The sequence below is a fragment of the Aptenodytes forsteri genome, unplaced genomic scaffold (assembly GCF_000699145.1).
Source record: "Aptenodytes forsteri isolate BGI_AS27 unplaced genomic scaffold, ASM69914v1 Scaffold356, whole genome shotgun sequence".
NCBI lineage: Eukaryota > Metazoa > Chordata > Aves > Sphenisciformes > Spheniscidae > Aptenodytes > Aptenodytes forsteri.
Window position 1 is genome coordinate 1,582,108 of NW_008795436.1, and position 26,387 is coordinate 1,608,494.

The 26,387-nt window shown below is 36.5% G+C and overlaps 1 protein-coding gene across 1 annotated transcript in view; it reads left to right on the plus strand.

The window, feature by feature from the left end:
* Positions 1-24,935, plus strand: part of DPY19L3 (dpy-19 like 3 (C. elegans)) — a 38,368-nt gene extending 13,433 nt beyond the window's left edge. Inside the window, exons 8-18 of the mRNA XM_009281056.2 lie at positions 1,116-1,247; positions 2,568-2,669; positions 3,463-3,536; positions 3,780-3,938; positions 5,462-5,584; positions 5,935-6,046; positions 6,615-6,671; positions 12,466-12,548; positions 19,672-19,804; positions 20,569-20,727; positions 21,362-24,935. Coding sequence (XP_009279331.1) covers positions 1,116-1,247; positions 2,568-2,669; positions 3,463-3,536; positions 3,780-3,938; positions 5,462-5,584; positions 5,935-6,046; positions 6,615-6,671; positions 12,466-12,548; positions 19,672-19,804; positions 20,569-20,727; positions 21,362-21,523 — 1,296 coding nt within the window. The 3' untranslated portion in view covers positions 21,524-24,935. The remainder of the gene's footprint in view (positions 1-1,115; positions 1,248-2,567; positions 2,670-3,462; positions 3,537-3,779; positions 3,939-5,461; positions 5,585-5,934; positions 6,047-6,614; positions 6,672-12,465; positions 12,549-19,671; positions 19,805-20,568; positions 20,728-21,361) is intronic.
* The last annotated feature ends 1,452 nt before the right edge of the window (positions 24,936-26,387 follow it).

Here is a 26,387-nt window from a genome sequence, read left to right on the forward strand (position 1 = left end):
CTTTATATGCTGAGCATGACGCCATATGGTGTGGGATATCCCTTGGTTCAGTTGGGGTCAGCTGTCCCGGCTGTGTCCCCTCCCAGCATCTTGTGCACCCCCAGCCTGCTCGGTGGTGGGGTGGGGTGAGAGGCAGAAAAGGCCTCGACTCTGTGTAAGCCCTGCTCAGCAGTAACTGAAACATCCCTGTATTATCAACGCGCTGTTTCCACCAAATCCAAAACACAGCCCCATACTAGCTACTATGAAGAAAATTAACTCTATCCCAGCCAAAACCAGCACAACTGAAAATTACTATGGTGGCTGCATATCAAAATGTGGTTTATTTAACAGTTTCTAAGCTCTTCATTATATCTGCAAATGTAAGCTGAAGTTAGCAGTTAATGTGACTAATTAGCTACCTTAAAAGTTGGCAAATTACCAGCTTCATCCTGAATTATACTAAAATGGACTTGCTGCGTCACTCTTACTCTATCTTAATTTTCCAAAAAGTGCTACTTAAAACTGTTGGGGTTTGTTGGGCCATTTGATACTGACTTACACCGCTGCTGTAACACAAGACTGAACTCAGGATCTTTGTGTCAGGTAAAATTTATGTTTTGGTACCACAGTGTCAGAAAATCAGCTGGTTTTTAGTGTTTGCATTCAGCTGAACATTCGTAATAGTTTAGCATAGCTCAAAAAGGACTATACTAAACTATTATAAAAAAGTTAGAGAAATCAGCTGATGTCTGATTGCTGAACTGCACTGAGCCATAACTCTTTAGTCATAAAGACATTAGAGAGGCTACAGAAACACTTCTTTGACTAAAGAAAATACAAAACATCTCCAAATATTAAGTAATTAATATTTTCCTCACTCTGCAATTAACTTATCTGCTTTATTACAGCATGAGGCTTCCCTAGGTATAAGATAGGTATAAAATATTAACCGAACTAGTTCAGGACATAAATATAGAAAGGATATAGTAATGGCTTTTGGTGTAATGATTTAGTGCAAGATGATACATTTTTTTGTAAAAATAATTGATGTTGAAATAACTTAGAAAACATATTCAAAGCAAAGCAGCTATGACTAAAGTTTTGTAGGCGTAAAAATCTCATTATTGTTACAGGTTACGTGGCTCTATATCATTCAGATTTCTGCATTACTGCTAGTCTGTGTCCTACAGTTCTTTAATTCTATGATTCTTGGATCATTACTTATAAGTTTTAATGCTTCTGTCTTGATAGCAAGAACAATCCAGGTAGGTACCGAAATATTTTTGTAGTACTGAATAAACAGTGTGATATATATAGGTAAATGAGTAATTTATATGCATTATAATCTTAAATTACTAATACTAATTAGAAGAATTACTATAGCGTAAAGCAACAAAAACATTGCATGATCAAATAATGAATTCAATTACACTAACTACAGCATAACCAAGCACATCAGACACCATAATTCTGTGATTGCTATTAACATTTATGATTGTGCAAGCTGCAGTTTGGATCCTGCAAAAAAATTGCATAAACGGACTTTACACCTGTTTCAGCAGGACTTGTCTTGGATTTATGGATCTGCCTCCAACAAAATATTCTGTGAGAACTAGGCACATGTCAAATTCAGCTTACTGAAATCTATTGTTTCTTTCAAAGATTAGGATTTTTTTCCCGTATTTACAGTTCTCTTTTTTCTGATACTGGCATTGACAACAGTGTCTAACCAGAATATATGAACTTACAGGGCCGTTCCTGCTGTCTCTCATTCGTGACCTTTTAAAATCAGGACTGTGTTCTTTATAGTTAGACAATATCTGCACCTATGGATCTGCCTCCAACAAAATATTCTGTGAGAACTAGGCACATGTCAAATTCAGCTTACTGAAATCTATTGTTTCTTTCAAAGATTAGGATTTTTTTCCCGTATTTACAGTTCTCTTTTTTCTGATACTGGCATTGACAACAGTGTCTAACCAGAATATATGAACTTACAGGGCCGTTCCTGCTGTCTCTCATTCGTGACCTTTTAAAATCAGGGGACTGTGTGTTATAGTTAGACAATATCTGCACCTATTCCGAGTTGCCTGTGAGCAGTCAAAGAACCATTCTCAGGTCTGGAGCTTTGAACTGGAAAGTTGTTCAAAATCCTATCAACTGACAGTTAGAGCCAGAAGCCACCTTTGCCATATTTAGGTGGGAGGTCTAATGAATAGATATTTCAAAAGGCACACAATAGTGTTGAAATTAGGGGAATCTTGGAACACAACCACAGTTGCTCTGGGTGCCAGCAGTTGCATAAATATAATGGGGCCACCTCTGAAGGAAGGCTGTTTGGCTAGTTACAAAACTCTGCCAGATCAATACACTGGGGAGTTTTTATGATATTGTCCCTTCAGTTTTGTGGAAGAAATATATCTTTATTCTGGATACTTGGTTATGTATACATTTTTGCTTACATGAACCTAATACAAATTTGATCCTGATCAAGCCTAGCAGATATGCTATTTCAAATAGTCTGTGTTGCTTTTGTTCCAAATACATACAAATGTACTGAAATACTAATATTACCTTCTTTCTAGAAAAACCTAAAAAAGGGTGGCTTGCTTAATAGGCTTGGGAAACTTATCCTCCATGTACTATTAGTCTTGTGCTTGACTCTCCTTATAAATAAATTCATCAAGGTAAGCAAATAATTTTTAATACAGCAACTTGCAAAACGTATTACGTTAAAAGCTATTTGTTAACCATCTACAGTAATATCATTAAATAAAAATTGCAATGAGATTTCCACTCATTTCAGAGACTGCATTTTAGAAATGAAAGATCGTTTTGCTAATCTTTGATATATAGATTTTAAAACACATTCTTAAAGCTTCATAAATTAACACCAAATAATTGAATACATATTTGTAACTTTAACCTCACCTGTAATTTTATAACAAGTGTAGATTTATACTGCATTTGATACTGCTGAGCATTTGCAATGCAGTTAAAAATGGATACTTGTTACAAAAATGCTGTAGACCATACCATACTTTTAGTTGCTTCTTGTGCACAGAGATGTCTGCAGACATTAGTGACAGTAACACTTTTTCTGCTTTTGAGTTTTAGTCTTTTCAAGAGATCCATATCAACAGATTAGAATTTAGTACACGTGGAAATTAAAAGTATCACATTAAGATATGATAAGTCATTGAAATAAAAAATACAGCTAAAACCAACTTGTTCTGGATAATCTTTATCTGTAAATAAGAAACTAGCCCTAATAGATACTCTAAAAAGTAAGTAACTTGCCCTTTGGACCACAGGACCATAATTACAAACTGAATGTTTATTTGATTGCAAAGCACCCTGTCTCAGTAAGCCTGTGTTGCTTCACAGTTTCGTTTAAATGATGAAAAAACTGTTCACTGTGTGAAGCTTAATTTTTTGATACTTAAAATATAATTTCCTTTCTTTTTCCCCCCTTTGTAGAAAAGCCTTAATCTTGAGTCAGATGAACATATATTCAAATTCCTGAAAGCAAAATTTGGATTTGGGGCAACAAGGTATGATTTAGCTGCAATTTTGCTTTTTAGTATGACTTCATTAAGTCAAGCCACAAGGTTGTTCTCATTTAAAATCTTGATGATAAATCTTGGATTTTTACCTCATGTTTATGTCATATATTTTCCTTCATAATAATCTGTACAACTGTGGCTTTATAATTTCTTGGAAAAAAGGAAACTTTGGTCCTTTTTGACATCACATTATGAAATACATGATGACAAGGATTATTCTTTTTTCTTTAGAGATTTTGATGCTAACCTGTATCTTTGTGAAGAAGCTTTTGGTTTACTACCATTAAATACTTTTTCAAGACTCTCGGATACATTACTTTTTTACATCTACGTATTTGTTCTCTTCCTTATGACAGTAGCAGCTGTAATCGTTGCCTTTCAGAACCTCAGGTAAAATGTGTTTTTAAAATAATTCACATTTTTATCAATTTTCTCTTCAACAGGCTAAAGAACTGACAGTTGAATACAGCAGCGTACAGTATTACTTTCCACAGGTACTAAGGAGACAGTAGGACATATAATAGAGAGATCAGGCAAAATAAGTAACTTCCTATTAAAGCTAAAAATGCAAAGGATGTAACGAGACTAAACAAAGAAACATTCTTCCCTAGGTTCCTTCAAGCTCTTTTGTTTGCTGTTAAAATTTTGCAATATGCATAGGGTTGGTTGGATTTTTTGGGGGGGAGGGGAAGCAGGGGAAGAGCGTCTTTATAGAAAACAATGTTAGTTTCTTTAGTTCATCCCATTTTCCCTGTGCAAAGCACTCCCAATCAAAGATTTCCCCGGTGGTATCCTCAAACTGCCCAGAAATGAGCAAGGATAGACTGTGCTGAACTTCCTGTGATCTGTGTGAAGAAGCAGGCATGGTGGACTGCAACTGTGCATCACTGCTGCCAGTTCCTGTAGCTAGTCTGTAGGATTTGGAGGTATTTACAGAATACTAGAAGAAAATTAGTACTGAACTGCTATTTTTAAAAAAAGTAAATGGTTCATTATAGACCTCAGTTTTACATTTACAACCTGGGCAAAAGTTAGAAGGGATGATATAAAACTTGATTAAGCAAAAATTCAAGGAGTATCATATAACTAATGCCACTCATCATAGATTTTATGGAAAACAGGATAAAAGGGGGAGAAAGAGAGGGGGAAGGAGAGGGAGAGGATCTAAGACATTCTGAAACCGTGTTATGATAATTATGAAGTCATAGTCATCTGTAAGGCATTTTAGTACTATTCAACCAGCCTCTTAAAAAACTTACTGCGTCCATCAATTTTAAAAACAAACAAAAGACTCTGCAGCTCTTATTTTTTGTAATCCTAAATGTAATCCCAAACATTACCCTAATTTTTAACACTGCCCAGTTATGTCAGTTATCCCCCACCCAAAAAAACGGGAAAACCCCAGACATTTAAGCATTCTTTTGTTTGATCAGCCTTCCACATACATTCACAAGACTAGCCACATGAAGCAATAACCAGTCCTTTCAGCACTTCTTTTCTGTAAATTTCCTTCCAATCTATGGCTTTAGTAGCATCCAGATATACCAGCACAACCCCACAAAACACAGTTAAGTTCTTCACTCTCATCAAAAGCCCTGTGAACCCTGTGGGAGTAGCTGCTTCAAGCAATAAACCAAGCATGCCTTTCTGTAAACAATTTTATCTCATTCTAAACCAGCTCGTTTAAACCCATTGCATTTCCAGAAAACTAGACGTGAAAATAACTACCTGATGCTGCATCAAGTTGGTGCTATCAGGCTTAATTATATTATAGATACAATAGAAGATTGTGGACTGATAGTAGTATTGCTCTTTAGCATCAGAAGGATTAAATGCTTTTTAAAATACAGACAACTATATGAAATATGTTACAGAACTTAATATAACTCTTTTTATTTCTTCTGTTTAATTAGTGGTTCAAATCAAGTCCAGTTCATGGAAAAAATGGAAGAATGCACAATAACACTGAAGCCTGATGCTGCTTACAACTTAATTCACACGGTTCTTTTTGGATGTCTGGCATTAAGCACAATGAGGTATATTTTTTTTAATTCTACTAAAGGCTTTTTTAGAGGATTGAGTATGTTTTTATAGAAGTGTAAAATGTGCTGACCACAAACTGATGGGATCATGAACCTTCTTTCCCTGGTGTGTTTCTGCATGTAGACTGAGGCATTTCCCAAAATTCTGCCAAAAAGAATGTTTGGGAGCAGAGATGTTCTCAAGAGTACATAGCAAAGTGCAAAGTCAGTGTTTTACTCAGTTATTTCAGAGTCCTGAGAGTCCAAGAAAACAGTGTTCAGAATTTCTCTAACATAACTGCTTTCATCAACACGGCTTAGCAAAGCTCCAGATGATCAGCAAAAACTTGTCTGTATTCTTCCAGAATGAAGTACCTCTGGACATCCCACATGTGTGTATTTGCATCTTTTGGCCTGTGCAGTACGGAAGTATGGAAACTTATCCTGAAGTGCATTCATCTCTACACATCACAGAGGGTTAGCACTATACTTACAGTATTTCATGAAATTTGTTTTTGCTCTGTATCTAAACCAAATCAAGACTTGGAATTATAAGACATCTGAAATGAATATTGTTTGTAGTCCTCTTAAACTGGATATCTCTGAAGTACATTTGTATAAATTTAGTAAGTAAAATGTATTTTCTAATGGTTTATATATTAAAAAATTCCATTTGAATACACTAGATGGCAATATAGATGTGGCTATGAAAAATAACCACGATTTTACTAAAAAAGTCTTAGTCACCATATTAAGAAATCATCAGCGGTCTGAGAAGACCTTTACAGTCTATTATACTGAATGAAACAGTGTTTTCCACTTTGTAGAAGATAGATTTAAGTATGTCGATATAAATACATCATTTGTGATGGGTCTGTAAATAAAGGTTTTACTTGAAAACAAAATCAGAATATGGTCTTAAAATTCAAACTCTGTAAATTCCACCACATGATAAATATGTCAGATATCAATACATTAAAAGTTAAGTCTATCCAAATAAATGTATCATCAGAATAACCAATATTTTTTTTGCTATTTCTCTTAGACCCATGTGATTAAGTATTCTATACCGATAATTACATTACTATACATTTCATATAAGGTAAGAATTTTTTTTTCTTAATGTTTTGGCATTTTTTAGTTGCATGGAATTTTCCTTTTCTCATAAAGGGATGTTGTTTTATAAATAATTACATACAAGATTCATAGCTGAGTTTTAAAAATTGGGATAGACTGCCTGAAGTGCAAGTACCTTTATGCATATGAAATTGTATGTAAAGGATCAGTTGGGCTCATTAGATCCAAAGTAGTTGTTCATAGATAGAAATGTTTGTCTGATTGTATGTGTAAGTTACCAGGTGTTATTTAAATGCATAATTTTATGGAAATGTAAGTTGTCTATTTTGGTTTTAACTACGTCGCAGGTAAGATGCAGAATGTTAAATTGTGTAATGATTCATTGTAGGAGCAGAAATAATCATAATGTTCTATACTGCTGTGCCTCATCTCATATGTTTTAAAGTACACAATTGTTAAACTAGTCAAGTACTTACGTTATCTTCAGTCTGTCCCAGAAACAAATTATTATTGTCAAACATTTAAATGTAAATATATAAAACATATTTAAAATAATAAAATGTACAAGATCATTAGTCTGTCAGCCTGTCATAGCAGTGAGATTTAGAACATTAATTTAATGGGCATACCATTCTTTTAATCTGTATTTATAAAGACAAAAAATGCATGCTGCTTTGATTTCTGCAATACCTAGTATGAGATGAGACTATTTCTGTTAAATAATTACCTTCAGAGAAACTCAAGGTGAATTTCATTATTAAAGTTAAAAAGGTAGTAGTAAAGCATAACAGTTAAGAAAGCTGCTAATAGAGTTCACTCTGGAAGTCTGTTCCCCCCTTTAAAACAGTGAAACGAAAAGTCAAAAAAAAGACTGTAACAGTTTGTTTAGTAAAGTTACACTGATGTATTCCACTTACATTTTCTTATTATTCTGCTAGAGGACTTTTTAGGATTTTTTTTTCCATTGGTATGCTGGTTAGGGAAGTCATTTACCATTTTCATCGTCTCTGAAAATGATAGAAGTAATGCCATTTCTTTTGACGTCGGTGATGCCAAAAGCGTGACATTCTAATAGATAGTCTAATGTGACAGATCAACTAGGAATAATTTTCCTCCCACTCTTCCTGAGCAGATGTGAAGTTCCTAAATCCTGTCAGATTCAATTCTGAAGTCAACAGAAGCCACTGATTTTCATAGGCTTTAGATCAGTCATTAGTTGTGCTCAGTCTGCCTGAAAAGCATCATTTTTGTGTTTCTTCTAAATATAGGAAATAATTTTTATTGACATTAAAAATACCATTTTTCAAAGTGCTCAGTGGGAATAAAGAAATACATCATCTCTCAGTATTTTTTTGTCTTAAGTCAGTTCTTGCAGTTCAGCTGCCAGAGGAGTGGATATCTTTGTGTGTGTGTCTTTTCTGCAAAGCTGTAAGAGCCTTCAGGAAAGAAGCCTACCCGACAGAAAGATAAAACTTGTCACCAGATTCCCTGGCAATGGTCAGAATAAAAATTCTTCCAGCTAGAGATCTAGAAAGTATCCATTGCTTCTGTGGGAATGTGTTTATATATTCTCTCTCTAAAACCTTTTGAAAAAACGAACGATGCAAGTAGATTTTGATAACAGATTTACTTATCTTTCTCCTTTCCAGATAAGAATTTATCTGTTCATGCACTGTGACTGCTCAGATTGCATGAGCAGCTTGCATATTCACCACAAAGTTAACTGGTCATCATGACTTGTTTTCTTGAACTAGTAGTAGGGCAATTTTGTATTTCATTACCTGTTATGGTTATGTTTGTCAGAAGAACTATTCTTTAGTGCCATTCCTCAAAATAGGAGTTTTATGGGATTATTAACCTAATCCTGAATAAGCTAATGAAAGCCTCTTTTGAGGCATGTGGTTACTACCGTCCCAAACACATCACTTGAACAGTAATTTATTGAGATACAGATGCAGCTACAATGCTAGCTATCTTTCAGATTTCAGGTACAGTATGTTTTGAGACCTATAAGACATCTATATTTCTATTTACATAAGTTTTCATTAGTATAGCGCAAACATCTTTGTGATAAAGTGAAAGTGCTTAAGTATTTCCATGCATGCTTTAGCTGTGCTGCAGATAACGCAACACGTATATAATGCAGTACTAAATATTATTTATGTTTCACTTCATACTCTTTATAGGTAGATTTCAGCTGTATCTGTGTCCATTGCATTTAACTTCTTAACAGAATAATACCCATCAATTTGTGTTTGTATGTCAGTCATTCCTAAATAAACTGTTGGTACTTAAAATTAGTTCCTGAGCTTCAGCAAGTCTCTAGTTCCTGGTTTTGCCCAATAATCTTGATTTTTCTTTGCTAGTAAACTATCCCTTCATATAATTTCTCAAACTGCATTTTTATCTTCATCATGGCCAAGTCCTTTTGCTTCAAACATATACATTTATTGCAGCACATAGCGCAACGTATACCAATGATCTGAGCAGTCTTCGGCTATACTGAAGAGTGCCCTGTATGTACTGTATGTATTTGTCCTTTAAACCTAAAGTTTGTAAGCTTGACAGTCTGTAGAAGAAATGACAAAAGAAAATGTCATGTTTATTTCTTTTCGTAGTATCTAATCCTGTTTCTCTAAGGAGATTCTTAATTTTCATTCTTAGGCCAAAAATAACTATAAATTATGTAGTAGTACTTGCTTCTCACTTACATTCAGAGGCCAAAGAATTAGTGCTTATACTTTTTGCATTCAAAATAAGTGTCCTTGTATTTGAGAAGTACTGAACTCCCGTAATCATCAGTGGACTGTTCAGCACCTCCAAGTTTGTGGCTAGCGCAATTGTCTTAACTCGGGACTTTCTAGCTAGAATGAAAAAGGTAGGTTGTTTGTGGGGAAAAGCTGCAGGCTTTCAAAAATCTCTGGGGTCTTATCACAGCCATTGAGTTAAAAATTGTCACGTGTATATCCTCAATGTATATATTTGGGGATTGTATCTAGTAATAAATCAAAGTACACCGAAAACCCAAAGCACACCAGACATTCAATAAGAAACTTAAGCATTGTTATACTGGATGAAATCCATGATCATGAGCCAGAGGGATAACAAATGTGAAAGAGAAAGCTGAAATCTTTCTGCAATATAGAGAGTTAGGATAATGTTTTCACTCACAAAAGATTTAATTTTATTCCTGAAAGTTAAAAATTGTCTTACTTCCACCAAGGAGCTAGAGTGGGGGAACAAGTAACAACTTTAGTATCTAAATCTCCTAATAATTCAAGTTCTTTCTATAGTCATGTCATCAAGTTCAGAGTTTATTATTTCATTTATTTGTGTAGATTCTAGGTCTTAGTGATATTTTTAAATGAGTAATTACATACCTTAGGAAAAATATTCCTCATTATCAGTTTAGAGTATGCCACCTTTCTATTTTCTTGGCTTTCTTTTTGGTTTTGGTGCGAGTCAGCAATAACATGTCATACTACCTTTTCCTATGCAAGTGGTTTTTAAGCCTTTTGGAAATTACAAGTCCTTAAGATTTTTCCAGTCCAGAACGAAATCCCTGTGTTGCTAATTTAAGCCACTTGACAACAGGCTTCTTTTCCTGAAGACTTTGACCCCAGAGACCAGAATGTTACAAGCTGGAAACCTCGTTTACATACCACTCATTATTCTGAACAGTTTGTTACATCCCCTTTTACTTATCTAAAGAATCTGATATATTCCATCTCTTCTTTTTATCCATTCCTTGTGTCACGGTACACTTTTTCTTAATCTGACCTATACTTGATTTACAAGACAAAGTTGTTATATCAGTGTTAGTGGTCCATATTTTCATATGCTTTACTTTTTACTTACTTTGTCATTGTTATCCTATTGTATTTGGAACTCCTGAAGTTCCTCAGTTTTCTCTTGGCTTGACTAATTAAATGTAGTGTTACCTGAAAATTTTGCTACCTCAGAATTCTCTTTTTAAATTCAGTAATAGCAAGCCCCACTACCAAAATTTTCCTCCAGTGAAAACTGCTTGTACTCACTCAAAAGTTGCAGTAGTATCACATTGTTCCTTGAAAAACCTATATAGATTAAAACCTATATAGATTAGTTAATGCCATATAATAGTCCCAGCATTCAGTAGATAGCACAGCGTCATTAGATTCTAGGTAGATTGCAGGGCAGGTTTGCAGCGTGATCTAGAAGCAAAGCAGAGCTCATTTCCTTCTGCCTCCAGCCTGAAGGACTCCAAGCTCTCAAAATGTTTAGCTATCCAGGGTAGTTCAGCAATGAAGAGAGGCAATTTTGATTCATTATGAGACTCTACAGTCTCATTTCACAACTGCTTAATTTATTTACTAATCTCTCGAGAGATCTTCTGAAGAGCAGAAATATGGCTATTATAATACTACTGTACTTCCTAAAACTCTAAGGTTGTGTGATACTGCCATAACTATCTTTTAGATGTTTCTCAATCTACCAGTCAGTATTACTTTAACAAATGTATCAAGTAAGCAGTTAAACTAATAAGTATCTTAATTGGCCCAATTATATCTCCTGCTCCCCAGTCCTCCTACATAATGACAGTTTAGTGAAAGAATGCATGTTTTTGCTAACTAGCTCAGCAGCATCCCATTCAAATTCCTTCTGAACTCTTGGATGAGTATTATCTAAATTGGATGATTTATGGCTTTTTAGATTATCAGGCGGGTTTTCTTGCACTTTTTCCTGTGACATTTCACTTTGCAAGCCAGCAATCCTTATTATCTAAAGAAAGCAGGTTTGGAATAGGTATCACCACAACACCCTCTGTAGTAAAGAATGATGCAAAGCAATCAGTTAGTCATTAGCATTGTCATTATCTTTCTTAATTGCTCCCTTTTGCCTTTGAATATTCACTAGCTTAAACAACAAGAAACCCTTAAATAAATCTTTGTTCTGTTAGCTTTTTTTGAGGGACGGTTAAGCTTTTCAGAATCAATTTCAATCCTTATTTCTCTCCTCCAAATTTGATTTATGTATTCTTTGTCTTCAGTAAATTTTGAAATGTTTTCCCCCCGATAGTTTATTGGATGTTGCCGTTCAGTCACACTTTCATTTTTTTCCTTCAGTGGTTCTCTTTTAATTCAAACTTCTGAAATGCTATTAATGGCATCCACAGCACATCTAATGGTATTAACTTCTGATACAGATTTCCTACCTTATTTTTATTTAGTTGTAAGTTGCCTTTCCAAACTTAATGTTAATTCCCAGGGCCTTTCCTTCTCCTGTAATCATAAGCATTATTTAATAGCTTGGCTGTTAGGTACTGAACTGTTACATGATGCCTCTTCATTTTGTTCCTTTTCTTAAAGCTTGGTCTGTCAAGAAATAACTTAAAACATTAACACTCATCCTATAGTCCAGGGAACTGAAATTATTCGCTTGTAAAGTAGATACAATGCACAACAGTCACAGTTGGTGGCAACTTTTAGTTTCCCATTGATTTTAAGATACAAACTGATCTTAACTAATAGAGTTCTGGAAACCTCCAGTGAGATGTGCATCTGAGAAGAGCTGTTCTTCTCAGGCTCACCACAATGGGTAATTCTGTTCCTTCTGGTCATCTGGCAGGAGCTACAGATCTCAAACTCTGAAAGTGTACATTTATACTGCAATGACAGCCACCTATCCTTCATAAGAATGGTAGATACGCTTATGTCTTGCAACTTATCCATGAGCTGGACAAGATCAGTTACCAGCTAAGTGGAAATAATATGTTTCAACATGCAGAACTTGTTTTGTTCATTCTGTCTTCAGTTTGTTTTATTTCATTTTCATTATAGTTCTGGCCAGGAATAATGGATGAACTGTCAGAGCTGAGAGAATTCTATGACCCAGACACTGTGGAGCTGATGAACTGGATTAAGTAAGAGGATTTTTTCTCTATTTAAGTTAAATGCTATTTATGTAGATCTAATGTTCTTAGTTATAGTGTTCTCCTTATTTGTCACAGCTCATCAGTGAACTCTGGTGACCCATGGAGATAGTTAAGGATGAATGGGCTATCAAGAGGTTAGCATATTAATGGCTGTGGAGAGCAGCTATATGTGAAGTCCCCCACACTGCTCTGCTCTGGTTCAGTATCATGCTGCTGTATTGTGTGTGCATCAGGGAACCAGCTGAGTCCCTTTGCTCCCATAAGCACACATGGTTTTCCTAGCCAAAAGAGGTCAGTTTGGAGGTGTCAAGCTTCTTCCATCGTATTATAGCTACCTCTTTACATTAATAATCTTTGCAGTGAAATAATTTTATTTTATTTTTTCCCCCCAACCTGGTGTCCTTCTCTTTTCAATTTTACATCCAAGCTTTTTAAAATTACACAGTTGTAGGGCTGGAAAATCTGTACTCTACAGTGTTTCTTGAACTTAAAAATAATCTAAATTGTTCATACTTACTAGAATTAATCCCAGTATGTGTTCTAAACTATAAACAAAGTATTTGTAATTGAACTTGCCACGGCTAAGCATAGGTGCAAAGTCTCTTTCAGGAGTATGAGTTAATCATTTCAACCTCACCTCATCACTTCTGCTTTCTCACAGAGCATAGGAAGGTATTTTTTAGGTGGAAGCAGTTTGGAATACTGCATGTAGAAGATCTGAGAAAGGGGCCAGGTAGGATGTTCTCTGGAGGACTGTGAATTTAAGGGATATGTTCTCTGTTAAGATACGGTAACCACTAAATACTTTCAGGTTAAGTTCTGAACAGAGATATTCCTGGGATTTGTGTTTACTTGGAACTCTGACAAAGATTTTAAAACAAAAAAATCAGTTTCGTGTTCTGGAGGAAAACATTCTGAAAGTAAACCTGAATTTACTACATTTAGCATTGAACTATTTGAAGTATTTCCTTGGAGCCCTGTATTGTGCTTTCACATGCAGTGAACTTCAGTGAAACCAGTCACCCAGCCTATTCTACCCATAGCAACATATTTACACTCCATAATGTTGTATTTCTCTAATCCATAAACTAGAAGGAGTAATTTAGAAGTAAAATATATTACAAGCCTTCACTGACTTATTTTGAAAGCAGGCCATGTCTTTTTCCATCATTTAGAATCTTTGCAGCCATATTGACACGTTTTTGTGACTAATGTTTACCAGCCAGTTCCATTTAGCACTACTGTTTTATTAAAAGATGGTAAATGTCTGATAGTTCAGGTCTCCTGTGTACAATATATGGAGTTATATATAGATTTATACATAAAATATGCATGTGGAGTTATTCCCAGCCATGAACTGGATTTGACTGGATCTGATGAGAATAATTTTTCATACGTTCTTAGTGCTGAGAATGCTAAACTGATGCTTGTCCTCTGTTAATTTTAAGTCATGACAGACAATTACAGAGGGAAATTTTCTACTTAGAATTTATTGTGTTTAGGAATATTATTCATGTAAAGAAGAGTTAATTATCTATGCTTTAAATAAAGTCAACAAAATTTATGGTAAGTTTCTCGAAGTGGGACAGATTTTCTTAAGTTTTGATGTGTAAGAAAAATATTTTACTATACTAACACTTGATACTTCTGCTGTAGTTAATGGTCTGTCAAGGTTGGTGTCAGGAACTAATCATTCATTATTAAAACTCAGTATGAGAAGCTTTAATTTGTCATGTTTAGCAGTGAATTAGGAATAACTCATCTGTCTTGCAATCCCTCCACAACAAGAAAACCCTTCTATCTGCTTAGATCTAAATGCATATTAACTTGTCCAAATATACAATCTGAATAATAGCCAACTATTAGTCTGTCCACTGTGAAGTGTCTGCAGATGTATTTTTTACTCTTCCCCTTACTAAATTTACCATAGCATTTTCAGGAAGATATACTGGTTTATATCTTTACTATAAAGTTACTGCATAGTATTGGACTGCGTCTATCGCAGAGTGCAATTTTTTACATAATGATCTTGCATATCCCAGTCTCTTGCTTTTTCCTACCCACCACCTCATTTTCTTAGCTTTTTCTAAAAAAAAAAAAGTTAAGAAGGTCCTGCCAATGACCCAGGGATAGTTCACAGCTGTGTTCCCAGATGGGAGGTATATTAAAATTCTTAGTTTTGGTCTTTCTCCCTAAGACAACAGGAACAACATGCTCATTTGTGAGATGGGGAAGAATATCAGTAGAATGAGCAAATCAATAGCGTGAACTTCCCTACTCTGTTTACTTCTGGTAAGTGTTTAAGAAGCAATGTCTTCTGCCTTTAAAGGGGAAACCTGTCTAGAATTGTGGAATATTTCATAAGCAGTTACCAAAAATCGTAGAAAAGCTTCTTAGAAATCTCAGACAACAGGCAAAACAGTGGAAAAGTTAACTGAGACTGAGATTTGGCAGAGCATAGTTGTATGTCAACTGTATTTGAATCAGGTGTGGGGGACAGGCAGGCAAATTTTTATATTAGTGGAAACCCCACAAATTTCCAAAAAGCTCCTAAGGTTACAAAAATGCAATACCTATGTTTCAGTGCTGGTTCTTTCATTCAGTAATTTATATTAATGGCTATATTTTAATTTCAAGCCAGCTATAAATTTTAACTCTTCGCTCTTACTTACGTGCCTGATTTTCAAGGGTAATCACACTGAAATCAACACATATTCCAGACTTTAAAGGCAATGTTACACTTTTATTTTTTAAATTATTGTTCTTAAATTCTTGGGCTTATCCTTTGTCATTGACTGATTTGTCAGTAAAATTCAGGCATGAACTTGATAGTGCCTGAGAACTAGGTTTATACCAACTGTGTAGGTGCGCTCCTTTATGTGAACAAAATATGCATGCATAAAACTGAGGCTGGGACTAACAAAAATGTATTTGTTGCTCTTTCTTTGTGGCTGTCTTTTTCCATTTTTGCAATTTCCAGTCTTTCCAAACCAGAGGGAAAAAAAAGAACCATAACAGTCTGACTGAATATGCTTTACTGCCTATCATTTGCAGCTAAACCTGCAATGTTTTAATACAGCATTCTGCAAATAAAAAGACTTTCTTTTAAAGGAAAAAAAAAATCTAACGTGGCATATTTGAGAACCCCTTTTCAGAATCTCCTTTTCTCAAACCCCTTTGCTTTGTAGATTCATATTGCACCCAGGTGCTAGTAAAGGAATCATCTGAGATTTGTCAGATTTTATGGCTTTGAAAGCCAACTACAGAGTTCAACTCTGGAGGACTTCTAATAGAAATAGCAATTTTCTTTCTAATGATATAACATGTAATTGCAACATTGGCCATTTCTGTAGGGCTTCCTTAAAACCAACTCACAATAATTCTTTAGCAGCTTAATAAGAGAAAGAATTACTATCACTTTTAGAGTCTGTGCAAGTTAGGCATAGACCTGTAGTTCCTGTAAAACCCTTTTATTTTTAATGAGTTGTTCTTTAGTGTTTACATAATTCTCTAAATTCTTAAGTGTAGGTAAAGAAAAGCTTCATACGATATATTATAGTGCTTAGTTTACCCATTAGTTCAACTGTAATTAACTTGTTGAAAGCTTAGAGCTTCAAAAATAAATGAGATTATTTGTTCAAAATGCCATCAGGTCTGCTTGGAATGACATTTAAATTATATAATGTAAATCAGTTTGACCTGTAAGTCCTTGTCATTATTTAGTGACATTTCGTACAGAATAAATTGTTTGCAGGTTGGGCGGTGTGGTATGGAGCTTGGCAGAAAGCTATAAAAACAAATTATCCTTTCATTTTATACATAATTTGTTCAGACATTTGTAAAAATTGCTTCGTTTTTCTGTAATAGAGAAGTGTCATTCAGTGGTTTGAAGCACATTAGCTGCCCTGGATACAGACCACAGCAGTTAGTGTCTAACTCAGGTAGGAGTATTAGAGAAAGACACTTGCATGAAATGCAGAAATCTTCCTGTACCTGAAAAATATTAGTTAATTGCCATGTCTCCCTCTAGTGGCTGTTTCAGAAGATAAACGCTTAGTAACAGCCACCAGCTGAAGTTCTTTAAGATGTAGTTAAGGAGGGCAGACAATGCCTGAAGCTCAGCATCACCTCCCAGCTTCCAAGTGTCTGTCCATAGCAATGAAATCCATTGCCGGGTTTGTGTTCTCGGCATTGCCAGTAAAGCATGGGAAAAGAGAGCCTCCAGTAGCTCTGGTCGTAGCTCATGTTGGTCTGGGAACCATCTGAGCTGGCCCCAGTGTCGTGGTTTAATCTCAGTCGGCAACTAAGCACCACGCAGCTGCTCGCTCACTCCCCCCCACCCGGTGGGATGGGGGAGAGAATTGGAAGAGCACAAGTGAGAAAAAACTCGTGGGTTGAGATAAAAAACAGTTTAATAATTGAAAGAATATGATAATAATAATAATACACAAAGCAAGTGATGTACAATGCAGTTGCTCACCACCCGCCAACCGATGCCCAGCCAGTCCCCGAGCAGCGGCCCCCCCAGCCAGCTTTCCCCAGTTTATGTACTGAGCATGACGGCACATGGTATGGAATGTCCCTTTGGCCAGTTTGGCTGTGCCCCCTCCCAGCTCCTTGTGCACCTCCAGCCTTCTCAGTCGGTAGAGCATGGGAAGCTGAAAAGTCCTTGACTAGTGTAAGCATTACCTAGCAACAACTAAAACATCGGTGCGTTATCAACTTTGTTCTCATCCTAAATCCAAAACACTGTACCAGCTACTAGAAAGGAAATTAACTCTATCCCTACCAAAACCAGGACACCCAGTAAAATATGGACAGTGATATGTCTTAAGGTATATAATTTTCTAGGACTTCAAACATGTAAATCTGAGTCTTAGGGAAACATCTGCCTTCACCTGGAATACCTGATTTTGAACTCCATCCAGGACTAAGGCACGTAAGCTGGTTTTTTGAAAAGCAAGCAAGGGTCACTGGATTGCTTTGAAGGTATAGGAGGAGGAGGAGGAGGAAGTGCTGGCAAAACTCTTAATACCTGATAAATAAAGAATGCACTCAGCTATATTTCACCCCTTCTGGGCAAGAGTGAATGCTTTTAGAAAGGGGAGGAATTGAACCCTGCATCTTCTACATTTTTGACAAGCATTTTTACCAGTAAGTTATGGAAAAAGGGCACTGACACCATTTCCTCTAGCTTTCTTTTGTAAGAAAAGAGGCTGCAGGCTGTTTCTTGGGAATGTTTGTTGTTGTTGTTGTTGTTTCCTTGTGGTTTTGCCTTTGGTACTTGTTGTGGGGATTTTTTTAAGAAAGTTTGATTCTGCAAGTTTGCGTTACATTGGGCTCTTTAGGAATCAGAGGTGCAGGATTGCCTTGATAAGGCCAAGTCAGGAGATAAGTACTGCAGAGCGTTATAAAATTTGAACTAATCTTGAACAAACACAGAAACAGACTTTTCACAGTAGAAGTTTCCCAGCCCAGGCATAAACACAGAAACGTGTTGAAGATGCTTTGCGAATCATCATTTTAATTTAGATGTCTAAGCTCTACTGAGTCCCTCCGTGAATCTAGTCCACATCCTGTTCAGCTTAGTCTAAAGAATTGTGCTTTCCTGCAGATTCAGGGATGAGTCCTAGCTGACAGCCTGTCAGGGCCATTACATTTGCATAATATTAAATTCTAAGATGAATTCATTTCTTTTAATGAAACATTTACTTCATGACACTTGTGGCTTTGAGTACTTTAAGTAAAAAAGAAATTTTTAAAAGAGATTAAATATTTTCAGACTTCAAAATGAAACTGGTTTTATAAACTGCTGAAAACCTAGTCTATCAGTAAAGTTAAACTGGCCTATTAAAAATACTATCTCTGTCCTTCCTAGATGAGATTAATGTAGCAGTGCAAGAATTTTTAGGAGAGGTTTGTAATTATTAATTCATTTGCTAAGCATAATCTCTTGAAAGGCGATAGTAAAATTTAATACTTTTCTCTTAACATTTTCAAGCCGATCATGGAGCTTAAAGAAGACTGAATTCATAGCTGCAGTTTCAAAAGGCTCCCTAAAGTGCACCCCAAAGTGTCACGGTTATTTGACTACTGTAGGTGCCATATGTGCATGTATGTGGATGTTGGGCAACTATTCACATTCCGTTCTAATTTCATTTGACTTGATTTAATGTATGCTTCTTTCTGTTGTTTTAGTCTTCATAGAATTTTTCATGGTTATCTGCCTACTAAGCACTAGAAAACACTTAAGCATACTATGACCATTTTTAATTAGCCTAATTATAGTAGTCTCTGTTGCCTGGCATTTTTACTTTATCTTTTTGCTATGCCCTTCTGTTGTGTCTTTACATATATTTCAGATTGTAAACTTGTTGGGGGGAAGGTGAGCAAAAAATCATTTTTTCATTATGGGTGTTTAAACAATGCTGAGATACACCGAGTCTGTTATTTAGAGACCAATTCTAGGCATTGGCTTTGGATTTCAGATGAGATCGCAGTACCAATAATTGACAGCATTTCTATCTGGCATCTTCTGCATATCTTCCCCCCCACACACACTTTTTCCAACTGGGGTGACATTTTTCATAATTTCTCTCCCACAGTTGTCATAATAGGAGGATTAATGTCTCACATAACAAAGTTTTCATTCCAAGTGAATGATGAATGCCAGGACAGTAACAAGAAGTTTTAGCATTCAGATTAAATAATGCATTTTATATAGAATACCTTATATATCAAACACAAATCTAAGTCACAATAAGTTTCTTGAAATATTAAAAGAGTTAGGATATAGAAATTTACAAATATTCAGAGGCTATATGAACCCAAGAAATACATGAAATATGGAAGTAGTTTGAAATTTCCAGGGTCATGTTTTCCCTGAATATCCTCATAGTGCATAGTAAATTTTTTATTTGCAGTTGGAGAGTATTATTGTGATTTATCCGCTTCATATTTGAAGAAAACACAGTTGCTTGAACAGTTTGCTCCCTGAATAGAGGAGAGGCAGAAAAATATTTTTTCAGTCTTTTTTTTCCTTCTGATCTGTAACAAGCAATGCAAAAATGCCCCTACGGAGACTTCCTCAGACTTTTCAATATTTGTTTAGGTCAAGCACTCCAAACACAGCAGTGTTTGCTGGGAGCATGCAGCTATTAGCAGGAGTCAAACTGTGCACTGGACGGACCTTAACTAATCATCCCCATTATGAGGATAAGAATCTGAGAGAGAGAACAAAACAGGTAAGAGTATTCTGATTGTTTAAGCTAATTCTTACCCGTATCAGTGGCTCCATTCCAGAAAACACGTGCAATCTCTAATGGCACATTGCAAATGACATCACATGCTTTACTCATTGAACTAACTTATTTTCAGATACAGTTCCAGACTTTAACTTCTTCTGTGAAACTCATAGTACTTTGGGCATCTGCTAACTCACTTCTGGCAGCTGGTGTATGTCTGAATAACTGTACCTAGGTACCCGAGCTAGTTCTGAGTGAACTGGTTTGGGTACTGTTGGCATTAATAGATCCTGCTGCCCAGCTGGGCTGTTAAACCCACGTGGAGCATTTCCTGATTTACCTGACACTCCCTTCAGTTCCCAGACTAGCACATAACATTTTATATAGAAACCACCTTGAGAAACTCCACGCAAAGCTGGGGAGATTGTTTTAAACTATCCTTTCCTATAATTTAGACTTTCTGAAAGTTTTACAGGCATCTACCAAGGCCTTTCTGCAGACAGCAGCACCATCCAGTGTTTTTGTAGTCAGCAGCAGTACTGTTGTGCATCATAGTAGCCATAACATAGAAACTCTAAGTGGCTACTGAATAAAGCTTTTTTTTTTTTAAAAAAAATATTTAATTCAAATCACATGGATTATCGATCACATGGATTATCGATCTCGGTTCTTTCTCTGGTTCAAGATAAAGGAATCACAAAAGAGCAAACAAAGAAATAGCGGTAATGTAATGTGTCTTACAGCTTAGTTTTCTTCTTCTATAGATTTATCAGATCTACGCCAAGAGATCTCCTGAAGATGTTTACGGAATACTGCGATCCTTTGGCACAGACTATGTGATCCTAGAAGACAGCATTTGTTACGAAAGAAGACATAGTAGAGGCTGTCGGTTACGTGACTTACTTGATATAGCTAATGGCCATGTAAGTATTATATACAAGCTTTATAAAGAAAATACAGTTTGTTTAACTTCTTTTTGAAATACAATTACGATTTGAAGTAGCTTGCGTTACTTCCACTTCATCATGAGTGTGGGAAGTAAAGTCTAACGGAGCCTTTAGACATTCTCAAAATGGCCAGATTGAACACTGCTTGCTTTTAATGGTATTTGATAATAAAAAAAGGAGGAACTCGGGCTGGGCAAAATAAGTAATCACCTCCTGATGAGCTTCAGGTTAGCAGTACATAAATAGTGTTCCCTTTCAGAGTGTAAATCACTTCATAGCTTCAGTTCCCTCAGGACCAGTGGACGGTTGTATTACTCCATTGTGTCAGGGGAGTTTTCAAGCATTTCTGGGGCTAACGTGGAACCACAGCAGACCGCGTAACCCAGAGCAGATATGTACCTCTGACAAATCGGCTTTGTCCGTAATAGAGACAATGATACTATAAATCTTACTGTTTTAACCTCCCGCTTGTTTCATACAGACACTGTTAACAAATCTGGCCAGCCTGACCCTCTGAATGTCTTGTCGAGGTTGTTTTTAGTTTCTTGTTACTGCCTGTAACTGTGAATTGGCTAAAGGTATTTCACGAATCTGTTCAATTTCATTGCAGATCATGGATGGTTTGGGAGAGAATGAACCTGATTTGAAACCTTCGTTGTATCCTCGCTTCTGTGAGGAAATTAAAAAAAACCTGCCTTCTTATACCATACACTTCACTAGAGTGTTTCAAAACAAAACATTCCATGTTTACAAACTTGCTAAGCATAAATAACGTTTCCAACCATGGCTTCAAGTTCAGTATTTTAATGCTAGGACCCACATTAGAAAATGCAGAAGAAGTTTACAAACATGTTACATTTGTAAGACATTTTACATTGATGGTTTCTTGTTAATTACTGTGATTCTTACTTTTTTAGACAGTTTAGTTTTGATAACATTCTTGATGTTGCCAAAATTTTCATAGATTCATAAATAAATGCTAGCAGGGACCATTTTGATTATAAAGTCTGACCTTCTGAATACCTAGGATATAATTGCTTTCCAGTTTTAACTGATTCAAAGACACAAAACGAGGAGCCTGCGTGACCGCTGCAGAATAGCTAGCCTAGGAAGTTCTGCTCAGCAGTTTGGATTTTTACTATAAAATGATAGAAATTCAATGAAAGCAGGCCACGCTACTCCTACACCGAGTATGCATTATCTTTGTGAATCCTTAAAATAGTCACAAAAATTAGGTTTTGTCTCACAATCTGATCCTCTTTGACAGATCCTTGTGCTCTTTCAGTGCCTCCTTTTTTGAATTCTTTGGGAATGTATGCGGATATGAGTTTCCAAGCTTGTGAGTGTGATTGCAGAATCAGTGAGTGCAGAATCAGCAAACAAGTTTGAAGAGTAACACTTTAATCATTGTCCAGCATTTTTAGTGATACAGAAACATACTGTTTTATAACGTTAAGCATTTAATGATGGAGTGTGATGTATTTCTAATGAGACTAAAGGTCGGAGCATGCTTGATACGTGTTGCATGTTTGTATCCTTGTAAAATGCTCAGAACAAACAAAACCCCAAATTTCTCAGCTTGGATTCTCACACCACTATTTTCTGTATTTGCTTTCTGAACTATAGGGGATCCTTTTGCTCCCTGTGTGAATTCCAGGAGTAGGATACCAAAACTGAACACTGCCAACCTTACAAAAGAAAAATTCATCTCTCAAATCAGCAGGAAACTTAGGTATTTAAAACATGTTCAGGTATTAGAGCTTTGCTTTACATTGTTTCAGACACAAAGCATTTTAGCACAAAATCGTTGTGTCCCCGCTCTTTATCCTAAAAAATAGACTAGTTATTTTAAATTGACTTGGAAGATTAAGTGGAGACAGGCCTCAATCCTGAGAATTTTGTGATTTGTTTGTACCCTTTGTCTTTTTACCGGCTAGAACTTTGTGAATTGTATTGACTTTCTAAATGCTGTGTAGATAACACAAGACTTTTGCTGTGTTTTAGTGCTGCTTTGGTTTTATATTGAAATTAGAGATTAAGTCTGTTTGAAAGTCTAACTGTACTCTCCAGCTGTAATTAGACATCCACTAGGATCATTTGTTTCTTATGAAAAATAGAATTGTAATAATCAAGTGCCTCTGGGCCAATGTTGAATTAACATTTGAACACCTATAAGAGTGTTTGTGGCCTGTGCAAATAACTCAGTTATAAAAATTACCACTGCAATTAATTTCTATTGATGGGAAACTTAAAGTGCTACTGCTGGCAAACTCCACATTTAATTTAATCAAGATGTGTAATGAGATTAGCTTAAACAACTGAGCTGTGTTCCGATTCCAAATGATTTGAATGTTTTCCCTTTTCAGTTGTACTAAGGTAAATTACTGAAGAGATGGAGATGTCACATGCTCAAACAATTTTATATTCAGTAAATACTCATTAAACAATGTTCAACATCTTTCTGCACTTTCATGCTAACACAGAAGGAAAGTGTGCTTTAATCAGACTGTATTTAAATCAAACATTGACAGTAGCTAGGTTGTTAAACTGAGCAACTGAAACTCCCGAGTAATTTCTAGCCTGTAGCCCTTAATGAGGTTGGAGACCACTGCAGTTTAACATAATACAATAATAAAACATTTTAATCAGTATTAAAACTTTAATTAGGCCCGTAATGATGCATGCCTGTTCTTGTTGAAAGCATGGGTCAGTGAATTCCTCAGTGAGTGCCTTACAGTAATGGAAAACAAGCACACGTAAGGTAAAGTATGGCTAGGCTGTATTGTCTTACTTTAAAAAGTGGTTGTATCTTTCTTTAAAGGTGCGGTAGTAACTTTCCTCCGATTGAAATGAGAGATTCCAAGATCCAGTGGTACCCTGTCATTTTCAGAGTTTACTTGTAGGTAACAGCTGAGACTGAGAAGACCTGACTGTAACAGTAGTTATTTTTAAATAGACTTTTTTCAAAAACACAGTCTCTCATGTTGCCCAAGGAGAAATTTAACCTTTTTGTAGAAACTACCGAGTGCAAATTTTTTGGGTTTGGGTTTTTTTGAAACAAAAGAGACCCCAAGCTACTGTAGGTCTTGGGAGAGCAGAAAAACCAATGGCCCTGGTGATCCAGAACCACCACAAGAACATAGTTTCTTCTTACAACACAAACATCCCCCAAAGTAGCACACCAGAAATTTGAAGTGTTAGATACAAAGTATTTTGGAGATTGCTTGAAACTGTTGCACTTCACAGTCTTTAAAGCCTAGGTAGCTTGCCACGCTTTAAGCAATCCCCACAGTTCCTGTATCAGAAAGACTTGCTACTGAAGGGAAGGGCGTATTTCAGTGACTATGTCAGCGTTCAGAAGACCAATCTCCTTAAAATAGTACAACAGAAAATACCAAGGAACAAAACCACTTGCCAGCTCAGAGGAAAGCAGTACACGCACCAACACCGCACCCGGAGAGAGGGAGCAGCTGCTTCTCTGTCCCCGATTTCAAGGCTTGCCCGCCAGAGCAAAGCACGCTGGGGAAGGCTGGAGCAGCGGTGAGCAGTCGGTGCTGGCTGAGGCGTGGGGCTGCGGGACTGGTGGTAAAAAGGGCTACGTTTGCTGTTCCTAGAGGTTGGGTGTAAGAGCCTGAGACTTCTAGGAGGGAGGTGGTGGTCTAGTTGTCTGGTAATTATTTTCTCTACTTCCCGTGTCTTGCTGTGATCGATACTCACTGCATTAAAAATGTGCAATTTTTTAAAAAATAACTTCACCTGTTCCCGAACTACATCATCCTGATGCACCTTATTTCCCAGCGGTTGCTGTGGCATCACTGTTTCATTGTATTAAGTAGGATCCACCCCCAGGAACAACCCTCGTGGCAATGCATTTACCGAAGTCTTACAAGTAACTAGCAATGGGAATGGCACCGTCGTGACTTCTTGTGTACGGCACCCGTTGTCTGCAAGGACTTGTAAGCTGCGCATTATCAGTGGAGTTGTGGTGTGAATGACTTTTGAGATCACAGAGACAAAATGTTCTCAAGTAGCCAGAGTATTTTTAGGGGAGAAAAGCCTTTGAGATCCGTAAGTATATTTTCATTTCTTGTTTCAGTGTTCTGCCGGTGAGATCTAACATAGGTATTTTGTAATATGTTGTTGTAAAGAGACGTAATGACTATTGTATACTAAATAAATTGTGTAATTTGAAAATCACTTTTTTGGTTGTTTCTATCTTGGGATGGATTGAGAAAGGTGCAGTTAGGGAATCAGCTTTGTTTCAGTCCATATGGAGGAAGGCAAAGTGGTTTTCAGTGGGACGTTTTGACTTTTCTCAAGCGTGTTACATTGCATATAGCACTGCCTTTTTGAATCATCTGTGTGTTGTAACAGCTTGCCGGACTTCCTTTCTCTGTTACAAGTTAAAGGTGTATCAGCCATGATTTTTACCAGTCGTCCCGCAATTCACTTCAACTTCAGCAAGGTCGGCAGGCTGAGGCAGTCACTCGGTTTAAGTAAATATAGTTTGCTTTGACCAATAGGGATCTGCTTGTTTCCACCTCGTAGCTCAAGCTTTAGTATTCTTACTCGATGAAAAGACACGTGCAGTCTTTGGGAGAGAAAAATTACGTGTATCAAGTGCTTTATTAGAATTAGGATGTCCTGACAGAGGTAAGCTCTTAAAAGCCTAGGCGTTCTTGCGGCAGGGAGGAGCGGGATGTGCAGAGCTACGCATGCAACTCTCCAGCCTCTTTTTGTCAGTTGTGGCGCCTGAGTGCAGCCACATCTTCCCACGCGTGCTACTAGTCGTAAAGTGAGGTTTTGGGGAGGTTTGTCACCGACGTTAATCAGGTGCAGGCAGGACTTCTGTGAGATTCATTTAATTAATGGAATGTTACCACAACGTGGTATGCTTGTAGAGAGGGGATTCCGGGTTCCAGAGAACCGGGTTTCTCAAAACCTCGTTCATCAACTGTTACCAATAGCGTGGTACAACCTATTTATTTAAACCCCCAGGAAACGGCCATGGTTTTTATCACTTCTATAACTAAGAAAACACTCAGCTTTCCTCTATTCTAATCCTGCTCCTTCTACAGCCACAGTTTCCCTTCTAAACCTGCTTGTACTAGCCAGTAGGTCAGACCGAAGGACAACCAGCTTTTGCAGGGCTTGGCTACATGTTAAATACTGGGAATGTTATTTTGAAAGGGGAAAAACATGAAGATTAATGTAGTTGACAGGCAGACAGATTAAATACTAATATCCACATGATTATTTAAATTTCAGGCCTTTGCAAGTATTTTATACTAAATAAAATGTTCTTGCTAGATGTTTAAAGTCTGTAAAGAACGTGGAAGAAGATTAATAGAAGTACCAGATTACTGAAAATCCCACTACCTAGGGACCCAATGATTTTTTTTTATTCAATTTTTTTCTTCCCCCCTCACCCATTGCAAAGCTTTCTGTTGTCAAGCCAGCTGTCCCTGGTCTACAGCAATGTCAGTGCTATGCCCCGACAGGCTTTCTTGTAGAGGTACTGAAATACTTGTATGTGTCTGTGTAAATGTGGAACAAGCAAAGATATGATTTCAGAAATTGCACAGTAATTTAAAGAGCAGCATGCAAATTAAAACAGATAAATTAAGTGAACTAAT